The 17,407-nt window shown below is 46.8% G+C and overlaps 2 protein-coding genes across 2 annotated transcripts; one reads left to right on the top strand and one right to left on the bottom strand.

The window, feature by feature from the left end:
* Positions 1-535: 535 nt before the first annotated feature.
* Positions 536-9,021, bottom strand: synpo2la (synaptopodin 2-like a). Its single transcript, XM_076046237.1, has 4 exons — positions 8,383-9,021; positions 5,839-5,990; positions 5,005-5,723; positions 536-4,490 (listed from the first exon to the last, which is right to left on the bottom strand). The coding sequence occupies exons 1-4, from the start codon at positions 8,482-8,484 to the stop codon at positions 1,927-1,929; spliced, it is 3,537 nt and encodes a 1,178-aa protein (XP_075902352.1). The 5' UTR covers positions 8,485-9,021; the 3' UTR covers positions 536-1,926.
* Positions 9,022-13,756: 4,735 nt separating this feature from the next.
* On the top strand, positions 13,757-17,025 carry LOC142901651 (arylsulfatase I). Its single transcript, XM_076046238.1, has 3 exons — positions 13,757-14,580; positions 14,861-15,193; positions 15,334-17,025. Exons 1-3 carry the CDS (start codon positions 14,222-14,224, stop codon positions 16,418-16,420), a joined length of 1,779 nt encoding a protein of 592 aa, XP_075902353.1. The 5' UTR covers positions 13,757-14,221; the 3' UTR covers positions 16,421-17,025.
* The last annotated feature ends 382 nt before the right edge of the window (positions 17,026-17,407 follow it).

Raw genomic sequence — 17,407 nt, 5'->3', positions numbered from 1 at the left:
TAAACTGCACCATGTAAATAAAAATGACTCACGTGTATAAATCTTCGTTCACGTGCCTATCAGTTAATTTTATAAAGACAACCCTCCTGCAATAAATGCAATGTCTTTGTGAAACATTTCAGAGAAAATTATACGTGGCGTCAATGCTGAAATAGAAACTTCCAGAATCTGAGAAGCCACTTTTATTAGATCTTTTAATGGTCACTGAATTAGGAACACACTCGTAGTTACAGTGGTGTGCTGGCAAAAGGTCATTCTATCTCTTAGCAGTCCTCTGTTTGGATATTAACAGCCCTATATATAGGCAGTAGGCCCTCTCTCTGTGCATAAGGTTTGGCCCTAAAAAGCCACAAAGCCACAGCACAACTATCTATCTATCTATCTATCTATCTATCTATCTATCTATCTATCTATCTATCTATCTATCTGTCTGTCTGTCTGTCTGTCTGTCTATCTATCTATCTATCTGTCTGTCTGTCTGTCTGTCTGTCTGTCTGTCTGTCTGTCTGTCTGCAGCAGCGCACAGCTGGGAAAAAAAAAGAAATCTGACTTTGTTTATAAATCGTAGTTTTTATTATTACAACTTAACTCCACAGTCACACACACATATTTGCAGCTGCTGGCATGCACGAGTATACAGTAAATTCAAAGTGCAGGGTCATATTATCAGCAACAGGGGGCAGTGTTAAATCAGATTTAAAATGCAATTGTTTTAAACCAACACTGCACAATGTTCACAATATATTCTACACAATATTATTTAAATATGTTTTTAATCTCTACATTATTACTGTGCTAATAGCAATTAGATATTACACCTCAACAAAGCCATACGCTCACTCAACATTTTGTACCTGCATTGCAACTAAACCTAAAAAAAAAAGTTTTCAAAATAGTACAAAAAAATCAGAAATTAACAGCAAAAGCATTTTTTCCAATGCGTCCTTCATGTTTTCATATGATTCATCTTGTTGTGGAAGGACACCAAGAGAACTTTCTTTTTTCCCCAAGATCTTCTCCAGTAAACCTTTGATACCGCACTTTCCCAGCAGTCTTTCTTTACCTTCTCCAGACGGTGGAATTACACATGTTCAATCCAACTGTGCTTCTTGAAATGGTAGACTGTCCCATCAGAAAAAAAAAACTGGGTCCTGACAAAGCCACTATCTTCTTTCGCAGGGTCAGCTCCATTTCTTCAACCATTCTATAAATGCTGGTGCATTTCAGTCAATCGACTTTCCTTTGTACCTAGCCAAAACCAGACTGATATTCTTTTCTGTGCAATTTGTTTCATAAAAGTAAAGCGTTGACATAAATCTGCAAATATCAAACTAAGAAGCGCTGGATGAAAGGGCAGTTAAAAGCTGTGTACATTCAACAACTACCAGGACATGTCTTAAATGTGACAATGTCAAAGCATTGTATTTCTCTCATTTCAAAGTTAACAGAGACATTTAAAACAGTGTCATCAATAACGAAAGAAGCCGGAATTGCCCTCAGATGTGCTTTAAAAAGATTTCACTTTTTTTTTTTTTTTTAATATTTATGCAAGGTTCAACATGTATAAAATATTAGAACACATTGGCAACAGTTTACTGGAGGTTATCAGGCTTCCCTTGTCTTGTTTTTCCATTCATAACAATTGATTAATTGGTCAGAATCTTATCAATGAAACTAAACTTAATTTACATTGTTGTGAAGAGAGAAAAGCAGAATTCCATTACAATTGTGAAACTATAATGAGTTGATGTTTGGTATTTTGGTATTTTGTCCAACCCAAACAATACATCAACTGTGTTATTTTTGTTGGTAAATTCTTAGCTGTCTTCAGTAATAAATAACACCATTTATTTTAAATGATAATTCTGTTCTCATTTACAATGATAAAAATTTGTGGGATGGCTGATGATGGATGATTTGATACGTTCACACAGCCCCTGGCCTCCAGACACGGGGTTGGACTCCTCCCTTGGTGGCAACAAAACGTGGTTTGGGAGCTTGCACTGGGTTGGCTTGAGTCTTGCGTGGAGGCAATGAAGACAGGATACTGAGTTCAGGAGCGCTCTTGAACTGCTTGGCTGTCTGAAGTCCACTTGTGAATGAGACAGGGGTATAAGGTGTTGGGAGTGGATGAGGCATAGAATTTGGAATAGGGATGGTGGAGAATGTTGGGATGCTTGGAAGACCAGCAGGTTGAGAAGGCAGTGGAACTGGAGTTGCAGCACTGGCTGCTACTGGACCAAAGCTATGGGCAGTAGCAAAAGGTGCAGGCGGTGGGGAGATCACGCCAGAGTGATTCAAACGTTCTCCAAGGGTTGTGGCTGAGCGTGGTGCAATGACTTTAGGAGAAATAGTGGGAGCTGACATGGGTGTTGGTGTGGAAAATCGCTTGACTTCATACACGCGAGCTGTCTTAATGGGAATTTGCTTGGGTGTGGTTAATGAGCTACCCACCATCGTTGTGGTGTAGTCACCTTGCTGTTGCCTCTGACCCTGGAAAGAGGGCAAGGCTGACAGATTAGTAGCACTACCCCCATAGTTAAACATGGCAGAATTGAGCTGGTACGGCTGTCTTCTCATGAAATCCAAAGCTTTAATGCCCTCTCTCTGGGAGCCTCCTTTGCCCCTCCCATCTTGCTTGCTTGCTTCCCTTTGAGGCCCAGAAGGAATAGACGGTCCCATAAGTGGGTTGTACCCAATAGGTGGAGGGGCTCGAACATTTGGAGATAATTTCCACTGAGTAAGACCAGAGGGACCAGCAGAGGAGTGAAGTGGTTGGACTACACCATGTGGGGTGACCTCCTGCTGGAAATGGGTCTCAGGTGAAGTGTCAAGTACATACATACCCATGCGGCTCTGTCTTCGGGCAAAAAGCTCAGCACCCTTCCCCCCTGCCTGAAGAAACTGTGGGGTCTCGTGAATGACCTTGGGTTTTGGTGCTACTGGAGGAGGGGCCCTTCCCATGCCTACCTCACCACTCCTTTCCTCAGCGTCAATGTCATCGTAGAAATTCTCTGAAGGTGGGTTCTGTCGGACAGTCCTGTCGTCCAGTCTCTGCACCATGGACAGTAGGTCAGGGTTGGGGGATTTCTTTGTAACCTCTGGCACATTAAACATAGGTTTTGGCTTTCCACCACGCCTTCTGGCTTCAAGCAGGATACCTGTGCGACCTGTTGGACCTGGTACTGGAGTCGGAGCTACTGGCTGTGGCTGAGAGACTGCTGACACTGTTCCAATCGGACTGGATAATGGAGCCTGTGGTGTCTGGGCAAATAGCACTGGAGGTGGAGACACAATGGCAACTGCTTCAGCTGAACCACAAATGTTCGGCACCGGAGAGACTGCAGCTGGAGCCAATGGTGGGTGTGGTGCCAGAGGTTGTGTTGGCATATACACTGGTTGCATGGGGGAATAGGGAGCATGATAAACAGCAGCTGATGGAGGTGACTGAATTTTCTCTACTGAGTGCGCAATGGCTGTAGGGTGAATAGTAACAGGTGCTTCTGGTGTTACGGACAAGGGCACTTGAGGTGTTGAGAATGGTGTGGAGAACACTGCTGGAGGACCAGGCGGCATCTGTGCTAATGACGGTGTATAGTTAAGCGTAAGTTCACTGGTTGCGGAAAATGGTGGCGGCTGCCCCATTGCAGTGGAGACAGGACGCTGGCTTGTCTTTGCAACAGGTGGTCGAAACGTTACAGGGGCAGTGGCAGCTCGGACGCTGATAAATCCTGGAGTGAAAGGGCGTGCTGTTCTGTTGAGAACATTGATAGCAGATGATTCTGGTTGTGGTGTTTCAGCTGGCACAGCAGATGTGGTGAGAGTAGTCACAGAGGCTGTGGCTGGTTTTGGCGCGACAGGAGGTGGTGATACTGCACTGGATGGACCAACAGCAGAACCGAGGACTTCTCCATTAGGCGTCTTCGAGAATGCGACTGGTTCAGGAACCAGAGGAAGATCTTGCTGCATGGCAATACCAGCAGTTGGTAAGTTTACCTGCCCCTGAACATTTGACTGTGCAACCTGTGGCTGTGCTGCCTCAACCTTTTTGTCGTGGTCAGCAGCCTTCTTTCTTTGTTGCTCAAACAGTTGAGCTCCTTTTCCTGTTGTATTGCTCAGCCCTGGACTTGTAGCACCCTCTATCCCATCTCGACGGCCTTCGGTCCCAGCAGTGGCCCTCTTCTCCAACATATCCAAGTAATCACTATCCCAGGTTGGGTCTGGAACTGCAGAGAAGCCTTCCTCATCAAATTCAGATTCGCTACCAGGAAATACCCCATCCTCCTCTTGTGAGTCCTGACACATATCTTCATCTACACTACCAAAGCTAGTGAGAGTATACTTCTTAGATCGTTGCCGCCTTTTCTTGAACATCAGCACCCCCTTGGAGTGTGGGTTTGGAGCATCTGTAAGCAAGGATGCAATTGTTCGACACTTGCTCTTGGCTTCTTTGACGTGCTTGTCTTGAGGTGTATCCCCTCGGTTTAGTTCTGTAAGGTACAAAAGTTAAAAAAAAAAAAAAAGTTTTTTTCTTGGGGAATAACAGCAGCATTGGCAAAGCAGTCATAGATCACTTTGGCTTCACTGTACAACCAAGAGCTGACCCCTCATGAGTTGTCTTGACCTTCCTTGCCACCTTTAACACTTACTTATTCGTCCCCTAACTTCAAACAGAAGTCCTTTGGGGAAAAATTCCAGGCAAGCCTTTTAGCTTTTCACATTAGCTGCTTTGAAGGGTAATTTGCACATTATTAGTCTTGTGTCCTCTGACATGTAAGTTAGCTAAAAATATTTACAAGGTTGTGGAAAGGCCTTATGTTGTAGGTAACCGGAAGGTGAACCTCTGGGTCACCAGAACATGCGATTGAACTTGTTATACTGTTACGTATCATATCATACCTAATGTCTATAATATCTGCTGTAGTTCTAGAGTCAATGTGTTCATCCTAATCTAGCCAAACTATATTTAGCTCAACTAGACGCTCTTTTTTTCACTGTACTTACTTGCTTGCTTGGCCTTTTCCATGTAGGTTGTTGTAAGCTCCTCGTCAATGGGTTTATTTACAGGACCCACCATTGGCACCAGTTGGCTACGAGAGCCTAGCATCAGGGCTTCCTTTGCCCTTTCAGGGGAAACCAGGGGGACGTTGGCTGGCTCCAGAAAGCCACTATCTTCCTCTTGCCCTCCATCCCTTGGCCCCTGATCATCTGCTGAGGAGATGATGGAGGAGGTCTCAGTGGATGTCTGAGAGGACCACATTCCTAGACTGGGAGGCTGGTAAACCACTTCCCTCCGTGCCACCCCTGTTACTGCCCCTCCTCCATTGCCATTTCCCTCATGCCCATCCAGCACTTTTGGATAAACGTGAGCATCAGGAGCGCTATCGTAGCCACTCATCTCTGATGTTTCCCCTCCCTCTGGGGAGGTCCGTCCCGCTGGTTTTGCCGGATTGGGGTTATTAGGGCTGCGACGTTTCTGCCGTCGCTGCCTCTCATAGCCGGCCACGTCTGCATCGCTGTCAGTCTCGCCATAATAAGCCTCACTACCAGGTGGAGATGTCAAGCCACTGGTCAGAGACGAGCGGCTTCGGTGAACCTCACGAACAGGGGCATGGTGGGGGTTGACTGGAGACAATGTACGCAGCGAAGCCCGGTATTCTTTGTCAATACGGGGAGAAGGGGCACGAGTCACAAGAACGACCGAGTGAAAACCAGCTGGCGCCCTGCAAAAATGTGAAAGGTTTAAGTCATTGATGTGTTTGTAATTAAACTTTAAAAATCTTAACTTTGCTCGACTGAAATAATTCACCATTGATAGAATTGAACTGTTGCTCTGACCTTTTGACTCGTATGTGTAGTACCCCAGGAGAGCTGTCGATGAGATCCATAGCCTGAGCATGTGACAATGTTCCACAAGGCTGCTCATTGACAGACACCAGCTCATCAGCCTCTCGCAGCCCTGCCCTGCACGCTTTGCTGCGCTTACGTACCTGCAATCAAAATGTAACAGCAAATTTTCAAAATTCAATCATCCTCAGTCTGTCATATCAAATATAAGTCTTAGATTTGACTTTCAGTTGTTTTGGGTTGTTTTTTTTTTGTCAAACATGAAGCACATACTTCAAAACTTGCATAGGTGCCCTCTTATTTTCCATATAAGATTTACAGGTTTGCAAGTGTGCAGCTGTCTTGTCTTTGCTTTGTGATGGTGACAGACGGAGAGCAGATTTTGTCCTGACAGCTCGATCTTGCTGTGGACATATGCCACGTATTGCAGGCTCGAGTGGTGTTCTCACACTCACTTTAACAGGGGAATGCAGCCAGCAGCCATCTTCATTTGGCGCTTGGCTATTTGTGCACAAGGTCTGTCAGGTCGATGGCGTTATGCCCATTCTAAATTGCCTTTGGTCTATGCAAAGCACGTAAACATTTCATTTAATGAATTTGAAAGCTTTTTTCCGAAGCCAGCTGTGCTGTTTTGAACATAACCTATGCATTTCCATTTATAGTGCATACCAGGGATCCAGGGTGTTTTGTGGGTTTTCTTTAAGCTTAACCTCATTCTTGCAGTTTTCTTTACAGCTATTCTTGTTTGGATATAATTAAATCCCTCATCCCCATTTAACTAAGCCTTTCAAAGTGGCCCGGGCCTGTTTGTGGTACAGAATGACAGTTATTTATTCTGTCAGTCACCTTGTGGTTTCAGGTTGTGATATCCCCGACAGGCAGTGCAAAATTACAAATGAAAGCATCTAAATAAATAGCTTTGAACCTTTTATTGAAACTACAAACTGCTCCACCTGTCAGGCTCCTTGAAAAAATAACACCTTCCGTCCCTCAGGGGTGAGGGAGCATGCGGTTTTGCATAGTTGGGCGGAAACAGCTGTTGTCCACAATCCTATTTGCCATATTCTGTCCTGCAGCTTTGCTGTGCTGTGTCTCCTCAACTATTTAGCAATAGCATCTAATTCGCATCTAATTCGCATCTAATTTTAGCCTCTTGGCAAGATTCCACTTGGACCTGCGTGTGGTAGGCAAGACCGGCCCAACGTTGAAAATATAGGTTGGTGCCCTACCACACAATACAAAATTGTCTGGGGCCACGTACAGCGATATTAACCTTCAGTCAACGGATGTTTATAGCAAACTTCTCTTAGAAAAAGTTAAAGGGTATCGAATGCATTTCCTGAAATAGCGTATGATGTTGATTTTTAAATATTGAGCTGAAACGCACACCTTGTTTGACCCTGTGACCCACTGCTTCTCAACCAAAAATAGACGGTGGAAAAATAGTTGTGCTTAGTCAACAATTACTCTTGATGTACCTTCATTGGTGTGAGGCGTATTACCGCGTGCACGTATCAGGTGTGAAATGAAACCTGTTGTTTTCTGTTTTGTTTTTGTCACATTCAAATTGGCTGTAGACGTGCAAATACTGCTGAGAAAGTTGGTCTGGAGAAGCAAATTGCACCAACAGTGGATCATATCGGTCTTTATTTATTCAGATATGTTTTGCAACTTCTTCTTTTTTGACATCTTTTAAACCTAGTTCATCCTCAATGCACAAATGACATTAGACTTGGGCTTTCATGCTTGTTTTAGCTCTCCGAAGCAGAGATCGAGATTCAAATCTGGACCGCTTCACCGGTGCCAAAAGCGGCCACTGAATTCTTTTGGAGAATTTGCTTGAGAAGAGTAAAATGAGCTGAGCAATTTTCATGGGAGTTGTGAGGTCAAATGATTCCTTTACAAACTTAAACACCCGGCGAATTTCACCTTTCCACAATACGTATCTCAGAGTGGTGGTGTTTCCCCATCACATGGCAAAACTAACGTGGCTTCTGAATCTATGTTCAATATACTACCGTAGAGTACTGTACAGTGCGTTATATTTAACATACAGTTCAATAGTCTATGCTGTACAATGCTCTTGGCTTGTTTTGTTGTTGTTTCAAAGTGCCCATTTCAAAGGCAGCAAGCAGCACAAAGTCAGAAGAAAGGGAACGCGGGGAAACTGTTGACTTTTCAAACAGTGCTATTTTTTTTCTAATTAAATGTCACATGAACCTTGAGCTCCTTAGTAATAAGAGAAGCAGCGTTCCATTGCGGATATATAACAGCAGTGTCCCACATTCACAGCTCAAATTGAAGCGTGAAGGTCCCTCAATAAATTGCAGGTGCACACACGAAAGAAACCTGCACTCGATCAAGACGACACATTTTTCTTTCCCAGACCAAACAACTTGCACAAGCCTTGAATTCACACTTTAGCCGAAGCCTTTCCCCAACACACACACGGTAGTGAATGTAGTGAATGCTGACTGTTAAGTTCATCACAATTGCAATGGCCCTGTGGATCAGATGGTAATGGACTTGCCTTACCTTAGCCACCTGCAGAGGTTTCTGATGCTCCACACCACCCTGGAGACGAAAGCCCCATGGTGCTCCGCCGGACAGTGTGATTATCACTTCTTCTGCGACCATCCTTCGGCTTCCTCACTCTACTTTTTTTTTTCTTTCTTTTTCCACCCGATTACTTGTCTAATCTTTTGGTTTTTTCATCCCACGGGGCCCTCAGTGCGTTGACCCCATGGCTGACAATCAGGGCCCCCCTCGCAGAGCTCTGCCGTGCTCCTCGCCTGCCACACCGTCCAGCTGCTGACGTCTCTCTGGGTCCACCTTCAAGGCCGTCGCTCGGGAACGCACATGCACACGCGCGTGCGCCCACCTCTATCCGCCAGCACACGGAAGCTCGGCCAGAGGGAGAAGGACGGAGGAGTGTGGTGGGAGGGGGGGGGGGCCCGTGTGTGTCTGCTTACACTGAGGAATGCCTGCCCCAAAAGAGTAAGGGGAGTGTTCAACGCAACACTTGTCCTGTCACTCAGGCCTATGTCACAGGGTTGTTGATAGCCCCTCCAAAAATAGGACAGCACCATCACCTCTGTGGGTTCTGCCTGCTCATCTGCACACCAAGAAAGAAAGGTAACTTTCAGAAATTCCAAATGACTCTGATATGAAAATGGATCCCCCCCCCTCCCTCCCCCTCCCTTTCACTTTCTTTTTTGTTGTTGAATAAGCACCACATTTACAAAGTAATGGATTCACTCTCGGCAGACGACGTAGGATTTTTACTTAACTTTCGTGGAAATCAGCTTTTGTGATCATACAACAACAACAACACACATTTGGTCATATATACAGTACCTATGATGGTGAGAATAGTTAATAAGTTCATCAACCCAGCTGCCAAAGTTACTATGTGTCCCTGTGTGCTTCCCTGGATATGCAAAAATTTCAGGCTGTCATCATGGGGGCCTTCAGAACAAATACTTGGAGTGAGGTCTGGATGAGCAGCCTACATACCAAAATACCATGGCATATGCTGTGTCATTTGTCCTGTTGGTCTCTGATTCTGTGATAGATTCATGCAAACTAGTTTACCGTAACCTGAAAATGTTTTTTTAAAAAAAGGCTGGCAGTGGGGGAGGCACCAACAAGCAACGTATTCCCTGCCACACAAAGTCTAAGTGGACGTAAGTCGCCATAACTACACTGCACTCTCCCCCAGGACGTGCACAGGCCCCAGGACCTGTTGATAATGACTGGATAATCCCCATATTAGAAAAAGAGCACAGCCATTATCGGTGCAGCAGGAGGTTACCAATCATAGCTGCTCCCCGTTGGCAGCCTTCCTCTGCAGCTGTCCGCAGACCTCAGGATAGTAACCAAGAGCACTCCTGGGTCAGGAAAATATACATCACCTTCTCCACACGGAGAGTGCAATAAACGGAATGCGGCACTACACAACGCAGTGACACGGCAACGCAGAAACAAATAATACTGTGTCCAATCTAAATTTACACAGGTAAAGTTCAAATGACCTGATTTTGAGACCAACATGTGTTTGTGGATCAGTTAAAGCAACCACTCCCCCTAGTGGTTGCAAGACATTTTTGGGGGGCCTCCTTGACCCGGTCCCTTCCATCACATCTTGGCTGATAGTCACCTGCGAGATACAAAGTCAGTCATTCGCACAGTGAGTTTTTGTACGATGGTTATTAATATTGATGGCATGATGAGGTTTCTCACAGTCTTAACACTTTGGAAAAAGTGAGTCTGCAGGTGCAGCGGCGGGGACAGGAACTGACCGGGACGGCGGTTATTTTCAGCTGAGGGCGGGGACTCTCTCATGCATGACAAGAGGATTTCTATGAGTCACCTGATGGTTGTGGTCAGTACCCTGAAAATAAATGCTAGCAAGTGACATACACAAATTTGTACGTCTTCGTCTTGCTCGTCCGTGTTTCTTCCGCTTTTCTAAATGTTTGACCTTTGTGCCTGTCTTTAGAGTCTGTCAGGGAAACGGTCGGTCATGATGACTACTCGTTTGACGCGCCACATGAATAAGATGAAAGTAAGTTGTGCAACAATGTGCTTTCCAAACGTCTTCGTTCAGACTCAGAGGGGACGTTGCAAAGTCTCACTGGTGGACCAGGAGTGTCCACCACGGTGACGGTGATCTGTTGTTGCGGTTGGGCTTAGGGCCAGAACCTCAGCAGCAGAATGTGATTGGATATCAGCGTGCATCTGGATGCACTGCCGACGTCATGAATCACTGATGCAGCCTGTCACCACTAACCAACCGGGCAGTGCTATCAGGACCACGCGGAGAGCTAACTGGCTAACACGGTAGACAGCGTTCGTCTCACTTCAATTGTCCTCAGGCACCCTCTCTGTCAGTCTACGTGCATTGCTGCTTTTAAGCCAGGAGGTGGCGCTCTTTACCGCTTGTGAGGCAACGCACTTCACGCAGCTCGAGTGTGTGTGGCGCTTTTAAAAGTTTGATGAGTCAAAGCCGGCACTCACCCCACTCAGGGGAGCCGTCTGAGAGGACGGAACCGCCTGGCTGGAGAGGTTCGGCGGAGGGGGGGTGGGGGGGGAGGGGGGGGGGGTGGCGGAAAAGTTTACTCAGATAGTTTGAATTTGACATGAGGCCACCATCATCCTCTGCGTGGGTGCTCTGTGCTTGATGTGATGGGACTGAGTGGCGCCCTGCCCCGCCCCGCCTCGGCCGCTCGGCCTCGTCTGGTCGATCCATCACAGGGCGAGGTGAGGAGGAGCGCGTGAGGAGGGAGGGCTGGGCGGAGCTTCTGTCAGCCGGAAGGTGAACCTGGAGAGTTTGAGCGGCCGAGTCAGGGTCTCTGTCACCTGGTTGGAGAGATACAGACAACATAGATAGATAGATAGATAGATAGATAGATAGATAGATAGATGGTGCATTAATTGCCATTAATGATGAACTCAGATTCCATACCAGTCTATTATGTCAGTTTATATTGCGATGCAAAGCCATGTGTGATATAGCTACTGTATGTTGCGCATGTGCAGTAAATGCAGCCATGAGGACAGCAGTGCCTCAGTCTGTTGTGTTTGGGAGTTGTTGATTGACTGATCACAGAGCAGCTGTTAGACAGGTCTGTGGAGGCGGCGTTCATTGAAAAAAAAAAAAAGAAAAGAAAAACAACCTTCGTAAAGATTCCTTCCAGCGTTTAAAGTTGTGCAGTGCAGCTGTAAATACTAGTAAGAATTATTTTTGGGAGGCTTAAACCTTTGTTCTAACGATATATATTTTTTTCTCTTTGAAGATATCAATATGCTTGTTGATAGAAGCAAGTGTTGTTTTTTGGTTGACAACACGCTTACAATAATTGCTTTATTAATAGAGAGGGTTTTAGGGTGTGTTTGTGTTCACAGGGGAGGCACAAGGAGGGCAAAACACACAACACCATAAGCACACACACACACAGACACACACACACACACACACACACACAGACACACTTTTTCCACTTAAGCTCCATGCAGCCCCACAGAGTGGCTTCACATCCAGTGAGTCACTCATTTACCATCATGAATAAATCACACCTATACTGCCGCTCTCCGCTAGCCTGCACTACTGCCTCCACCAAAGTGACTCAATGCACAGCACACAAACAAACAAAGACTGTGAAACACTCCACAAACACACACTGGGCTATATTTATCCTTTGCTTTCTTTTCTTCTTTAAAAATACATTTCCTAATAGCGCGTTTGCACGGGAAAAGTGTATTGTAGAGTATTCTCCAACAGTGGACTTTAAAGCATTGTTTTACTAATAGTTTATTATATTTAGCATGACACTTTTTTTTTTATGAATTCCTTCCTGGAAAGTAAATAATAGTAAATATGAGCTTTCTTTGACGTTTGACAAAGAACACAATGTATTTCTCTCTGTACTCCTCAAGAAGACATTTGTTTCCTCATACAGTAAGTATTTCACCAGCCCCTCCCCTCATCGTCCTCTTCCTCCACCCCCTCCTCTTCCTCTTCCTCTTCCTCCCCCTCCTCCCCCGTCTCTCTTAGTGGTAAAACGGAGTTCATGTCGCCCTGCGTTTCCCGGAGGCACACTGATGGCTATACTCAGACACTCAGACGTACACAAACACAGCGCGACAAAGTGACTGCTCCTTCTACGCCACCTACTTTATTCTGTGCTCTGTGCCGGACACTGAGGCCTCTCTCTTCTCGTGTGCGCGTGATTGTTTTGTCTCAATGTGACAAACTCCCTTCATCTCACAAAATCTATGACTTATTCATGTTTTTTTTTTTGTTGCTCTTTGTTACATCTACGTCGATATGCCCCTGGGTTTATTGTTGTTGTTGTTGTTGTTGTTGTTGTTGTTGCTTTACATATAAGCCACATCCTCATGTGTTCACCATCTCTGTCAGGCTCTCCAGAATTCCTCATCGCCTATGGAGAAAAAAAAAAAAAACGCCTGAGAGATTTGCCACTTGGACAGGCAACATGGCGTTTGTTGGCTTCTACAAGGTTGAAAATGGACTTGTATCTGAGGAATTGATTTCCTCTCCGTATTATGGGAAGGAGACGGTGGGGTGAGGGCTAAAAGCCCAGCGGTCGATACACATTCTCATGGCAGCACCGGATGTTACTCCATAGTCAGATTGGTTTCACTGCTTGAGACCAGGGAGTAATTGTCATCGGGTCGCTCTATTAATTGAGCCTAGTGTCAAGCAGCCAAAGGAAAATGATGGGAAGGGCGGGGGGGGCAAGGAGGGGTTATTTGATTTCCATTAGGGATTTTGAGTATGGTTTGATGTTCAATATGGGAAAGCTATGATGACTACTAGAGGCGGTTGAATGCAGCAGTCTTGATAGCACTTTAATGGCACTGACAGTCCAAGAAGAATTGCACCAATAATGTTTGCAGTAGCTGTCGCAATAAATTGTGCTTTATAGGGCTTTAAAAGGTTAGATTCCTCAGAGTTACAGTGTAGCTTTACACGACTGCCACATGTTTATGGTGTCTGGCTGTGCTCTCTAAAACCCCTCTCTGAACGGCAGTAGAATTTTAAGATTGAACACTTGCTGGAAGGTCTATAAGATCTTAAATATGTGTGTTTTTGTTTGTTTTTGCCGGTAATTTACCAATAAAACTGTCTGTGTTCCTTGGATGTTGCAGACCTCAAAATAAGGCTTTCCTATTCTACTTACCTGCAGTAAAACGTCCAAATTTCTTCAATTAAGCTCTTTTTTTTTTTTCATTTAAATGAAAAATGAGCCCTGCGATGAACTGGCGACTTGTCCAGGGTGTCACCCTGCCTTCGCCCTAAGACAGCTGGGAGAGGCTCCAGCAAACCCCCGTGACCCTGAATAGGAATAAGCGGGTATAGAAGATGGATGGATGGATGGAAAAATGAAATGCCTAAACTAAAATGCAATGCAATGTAGAATTTTAAAAAATCTATTTATTACGATCACTGTTTGTACGGAAAAAGACGTATTTTGGCATTTTGTTCCAAGCATACGTTAATCTGAAATAGGAAAGAATGTAGCAACCCACTGCAAAAAGTGCCTTTTGCACACACACACACACACACACACGCACACACACTTCACCAACCCTTGGCCATCACAGAAACGGCAGCTTTTCTCCACCCACCGCTGCAGCTGGCACCACCTTGTAGTTTGACGGAATGAAGAGGAAAAAAAAAAAAAATCCCTGCATCCTCTTATATAGGACGAGCCAAACTTTTGGATTGAACGTCCCACTTGGAGCACTTGGAGGATTTCTGCACAAAAAATTTTTTTTTGGGCTATGCTGGACTAGGCAGAACGGAACAGACAGATAAAGTCAGACTGCGGGAGGCAGATTGAGCTCAATGCTGGAGATGAAGAGACAAATCAACCCTGTGTTCTCTTTGCTGGTTGCTGCATCCGTGCTGTGTGTTCTCAGCTGCCCCGCTGAATATCAATACATGCGTAGGAACTCCAGCAGTGAGCAGGCAGAAATGCCCAGGCCTCCTCCTCCTCGTCCTCGTCCTCGTCCTCCTCCTCCTGCTGCTCCTCCTCACCTTATCTTCATCATGGTGGACGACCAGGGCTTTGCAGACATCGGCTACCACGGCTCAGACATCCACACGCCTGCACTGGACCGGCTGGCAGCAGAGGGGGTCAAGCTTGAGAATTACTACGTGCAGCCGATCTGCTCGCCATCTCGCAGTCAACTCATGACAGGACGGTGGGTAATTTTCATATCAGCACAACTACAAGAAAAAAATCTTTATTTTCTTATCTGTTCTCGTATAACCTAATTCAACACAGGCCATGTTTCTTTTTCCTTTAAATGTCTGATTTGCTAAAAAAAAAAAAAAAAAATGAGGCAAGGCTGAACAACGTGCTCAAACAATGAGATTTCAAAGGCTGCAAAAACCTCGAAACCACGTGTGATTTTTTTCAAAACAGTGACAGTGTTTACTGCAGGATGAGACGCTCCTCTCACATCCTCCCCATCTTTCCAGTTACCAAATTCACACCGGGCTCCAGCATTCCATCATACGCTCACGCCAGCCCCTCTGTCTGCCAGCCGACACTCCCACGCTGCCGGAGCGACTGGCCGAGGCTGGGTACGCCACACACATGGTGGGGAAGTGGCACCTGGGCTTCTGCAGGCCGGCCTGTCTCCCCGCCGCACGTGGCTTCCAGAGCTTTCTGGGGACGCTGACCGGCAGCGGGGATCACTTCTCCTACCAGAGCTGCGACGACGGCCAAGCTTGTGGATTTGACTTGCACGACGGTGTCAGGCCTGCCTGGGAGATGACTGGAAACTACTCCACCGCGCTCTACATAGAGAGGTGAGTAGGAAGGTATGAATTCATTCTTTCATACATATATGTATATATATACATATACATATATATATATATATGTATATGTATAAATACATTTTTACTCAAAGAGAAGCAGAGAAACAGGTTTTCCTCTTTCTCACCAGGGTGAAGCGGATTCTGAGGGACCACAATCCGGATCAACCGCTCTTCCTCTATCTATCCCTTCAGGCCCCACATTCCCCCTTGCAGGTTCCGGACAATTTTCTGCCCCACTATGACATGCACGATAATCGTCTTAGGCGCCACTATGCGGCCATGCTGAGCTATCTGGACGCCGGGGTTGGACAAGTGGTCCAGAGCCTGCAGACCAGTGGGCTCTACGAGAACTCGGTACTAATCTATTCATCGGATAACGGCGGGCAGCCCCTCTCGGGGGGCAGCAACTGGCCTCTGAGAGGAGGGAAAGGAACCTACTGGGAGGGGGGCATCCGGGCCGTGGGCTTCGTCCACAGCCCCCTGCTGAAGAGGAAGGCCAGCGTCAGCAGAGCCCTGATCCACGTCTCTGACTGGTATCCCACCTTGCTGGGACTTGCCGGGTACAGGCAGCCCCTCCTCGGCCTGGACGGTCACAATCAGTGGGCCACTATTAGTGAAGGACGGCCCAGTCCTCGCGCTGAAATCCTTTTCAACATTGACCCAGTCTCCAGGAAGCCCGGGGAGCCGTACGACAAGGCGCTAGTGCTCAACGGCTTGGGGATCTGGGACACGGCCGTGAGGGCAGCGATCAGGGCCGGGGACTGGAAGCTGCTGACAGGAAATGTGGGCGACGGGGACTGGGTTCCCCCGAAGGCCGATCCGGAAGGGCCGGAGCAGTGGCGGAGACTGGAGAAGCGGCGCAACACGCCAGGGAAGTCGGTTTGGCTGTTTAACGTCACGGCCGATCCCTACGAGAGGTCGGATCTGGCCGACTCGCGACCCGAGGTGGTGAAACATCTGCTGAGCCGCCTGGCAGAGTACAACCGGACCGCTGTGGTGGCCAGGAATCCACCGGACGACCCCATGGCCGACCCCGAGCTGCACGGAGGGGTGTGGGGCCCCTGGCTCGACCTGGACGGGCACGAGGGTCGCAGTCAAGGGCACGGTGGCGGAGAGGCAAGAGCGGCGAAGAGAAGGCGCTGCAAGCTGTGCAAGTTGAAGTCTCTCTTGAGGAAAGTGGGCTCACGGCTGCAGAGGAGCAGCATCTTTATCTAAATGTTTACAGAGGAAGTGCTTTTCAACCATGTTGCCGGGGAAAAAGAAAATCGTAGCCACCAAGAGGAGGGTCACGTGGACCAACGAGCCTCCAGTCCAGCGCCCAGGCTCCGCAGAGGAACACGGAGTCTGACATCAGACGGGGCTGTGCGGCTGGCTGAGCAGGCTGACTCACCCGCAGTCCTGCAGCCAATCTACAGTAGGGTGACTTTGGCCTGTCACATGACTGCACAGGCGGCTATGTGCGTGTGTGCGTATGTGTCACAGTGCATGTGCGCCTGCATCCACGAGCAGTCTGATGCAGGCAGATAGAGTGCGCACATGTGGACACGAGGCTGGAGGAGACGGGAAGGGGAAGAAATGAACAGACAGTGACCTCCGCCTCCTCTCGCCTCCTCCTCTCCTCCCCTTCTCCTCCCTCCTTCCCTGCCACCCTACTTCAGCGGTGACACAGAGACGACCGCCAGGCCTGTTTTCGGGAAATGTCACCTTGATCTTTATGTCGCCCTGTAAAGATTTCATTTTTGACTCTGAAGTGTTGCTTGATTTATCCGTGTATCTACTTAATGTACTGTGGAACCAAAATGAAAATATATTATTCAATCAACCAAAGCGTTTCTTGTCACATGCACAGTAAAGGAACAAGTTTCCCTATGCAATGAAATTCTTCATTTGCCGTCCACAAAATGCCAAATAAGTATAAGAGAGAAAATTTTAAGAATTAAAGAAAAATGTGCAAAATACAGAATATACACGATTTTAATCCAACAAATGTAAACCTAAGTGGAAACAGACAATTGTGCGTGTGCAAACAGTGAGGTTGTGCACGTGCACGCCGTGCAGCGATGGAGGAATGTCGTCCCTGACGATGACACCCCTGCTGTTCAGGAGTCTGACTGCAGTGGGGATGGAAGAGCTTTTGACAGAGTGGATGTGCACTTTAGCAGCACACCCACCATGAAAACACGCACAGCAAAACACGCACTT

The sequence above is a fragment of the Nelusetta ayraudi genome, unplaced genomic scaffold (assembly GCF_046127955.1).
Source record: "Nelusetta ayraudi isolate G7.1 ecotype Tasmania unplaced genomic scaffold, CSIRO-AGI_Nayr_v1 ptg000089l, whole genome shotgun sequence".
Lineage (NCBI taxonomy): Eukaryota > Metazoa > Chordata > Actinopteri > Tetraodontiformes > Monacanthidae > Nelusetta > Nelusetta ayraudi.
The sequence above is the reverse complement of the archived record's forward strand: the minus strand, read 5'-3'. Positions and strand labels throughout refer to the sequence as shown.

Excerpts from the sequence above, each read along its gene's own strand:
- synpo2la (XM_076046237.1), bottom strand. The coding sequence starts at position 8,484 with ATGGTCGCAGAAGAAGTGATAATCACACTGTCCGGCGGAGCACCATGG. Across the intron at positions 5,724-5,838 it reads CTACACATACGAGTCAAAAG|GGCGCCAGCTGGTTTTCACT; the intron begins GTCAGAGCAACA and ends ACATTTTTGCAG. Across the intron at positions 4,491-5,004 it reads GGAAAAGGCCAAGCAAGCAA|AACTAAACCGAGGGGATACA; the intron begins GTAAGTACAGTG and ends TGTACCTTACAG.
- LOC142901651 (XM_076046238.1), top strand. The coding sequence starts at position 14,222 with ATGCTGGAGATGAAGAGACAAATCAACCCTGTGTTCTCTTTGCTGGTT. Across the intron at positions 14,581-14,860 it reads AGTCAACTCATGACAGGACG|TTACCAAATTCACACCGGGC; the intron begins GTGGGTAATTTT and ends CCATCTTTCCAG. Across the intron at positions 15,194-15,333 it reads ACCGCGCTCTACATAGAGAG|GGTGAAGCGGATTCTGAGGG; the intron begins GTGAGTAGGAAG and ends CTTTCTCACCAG.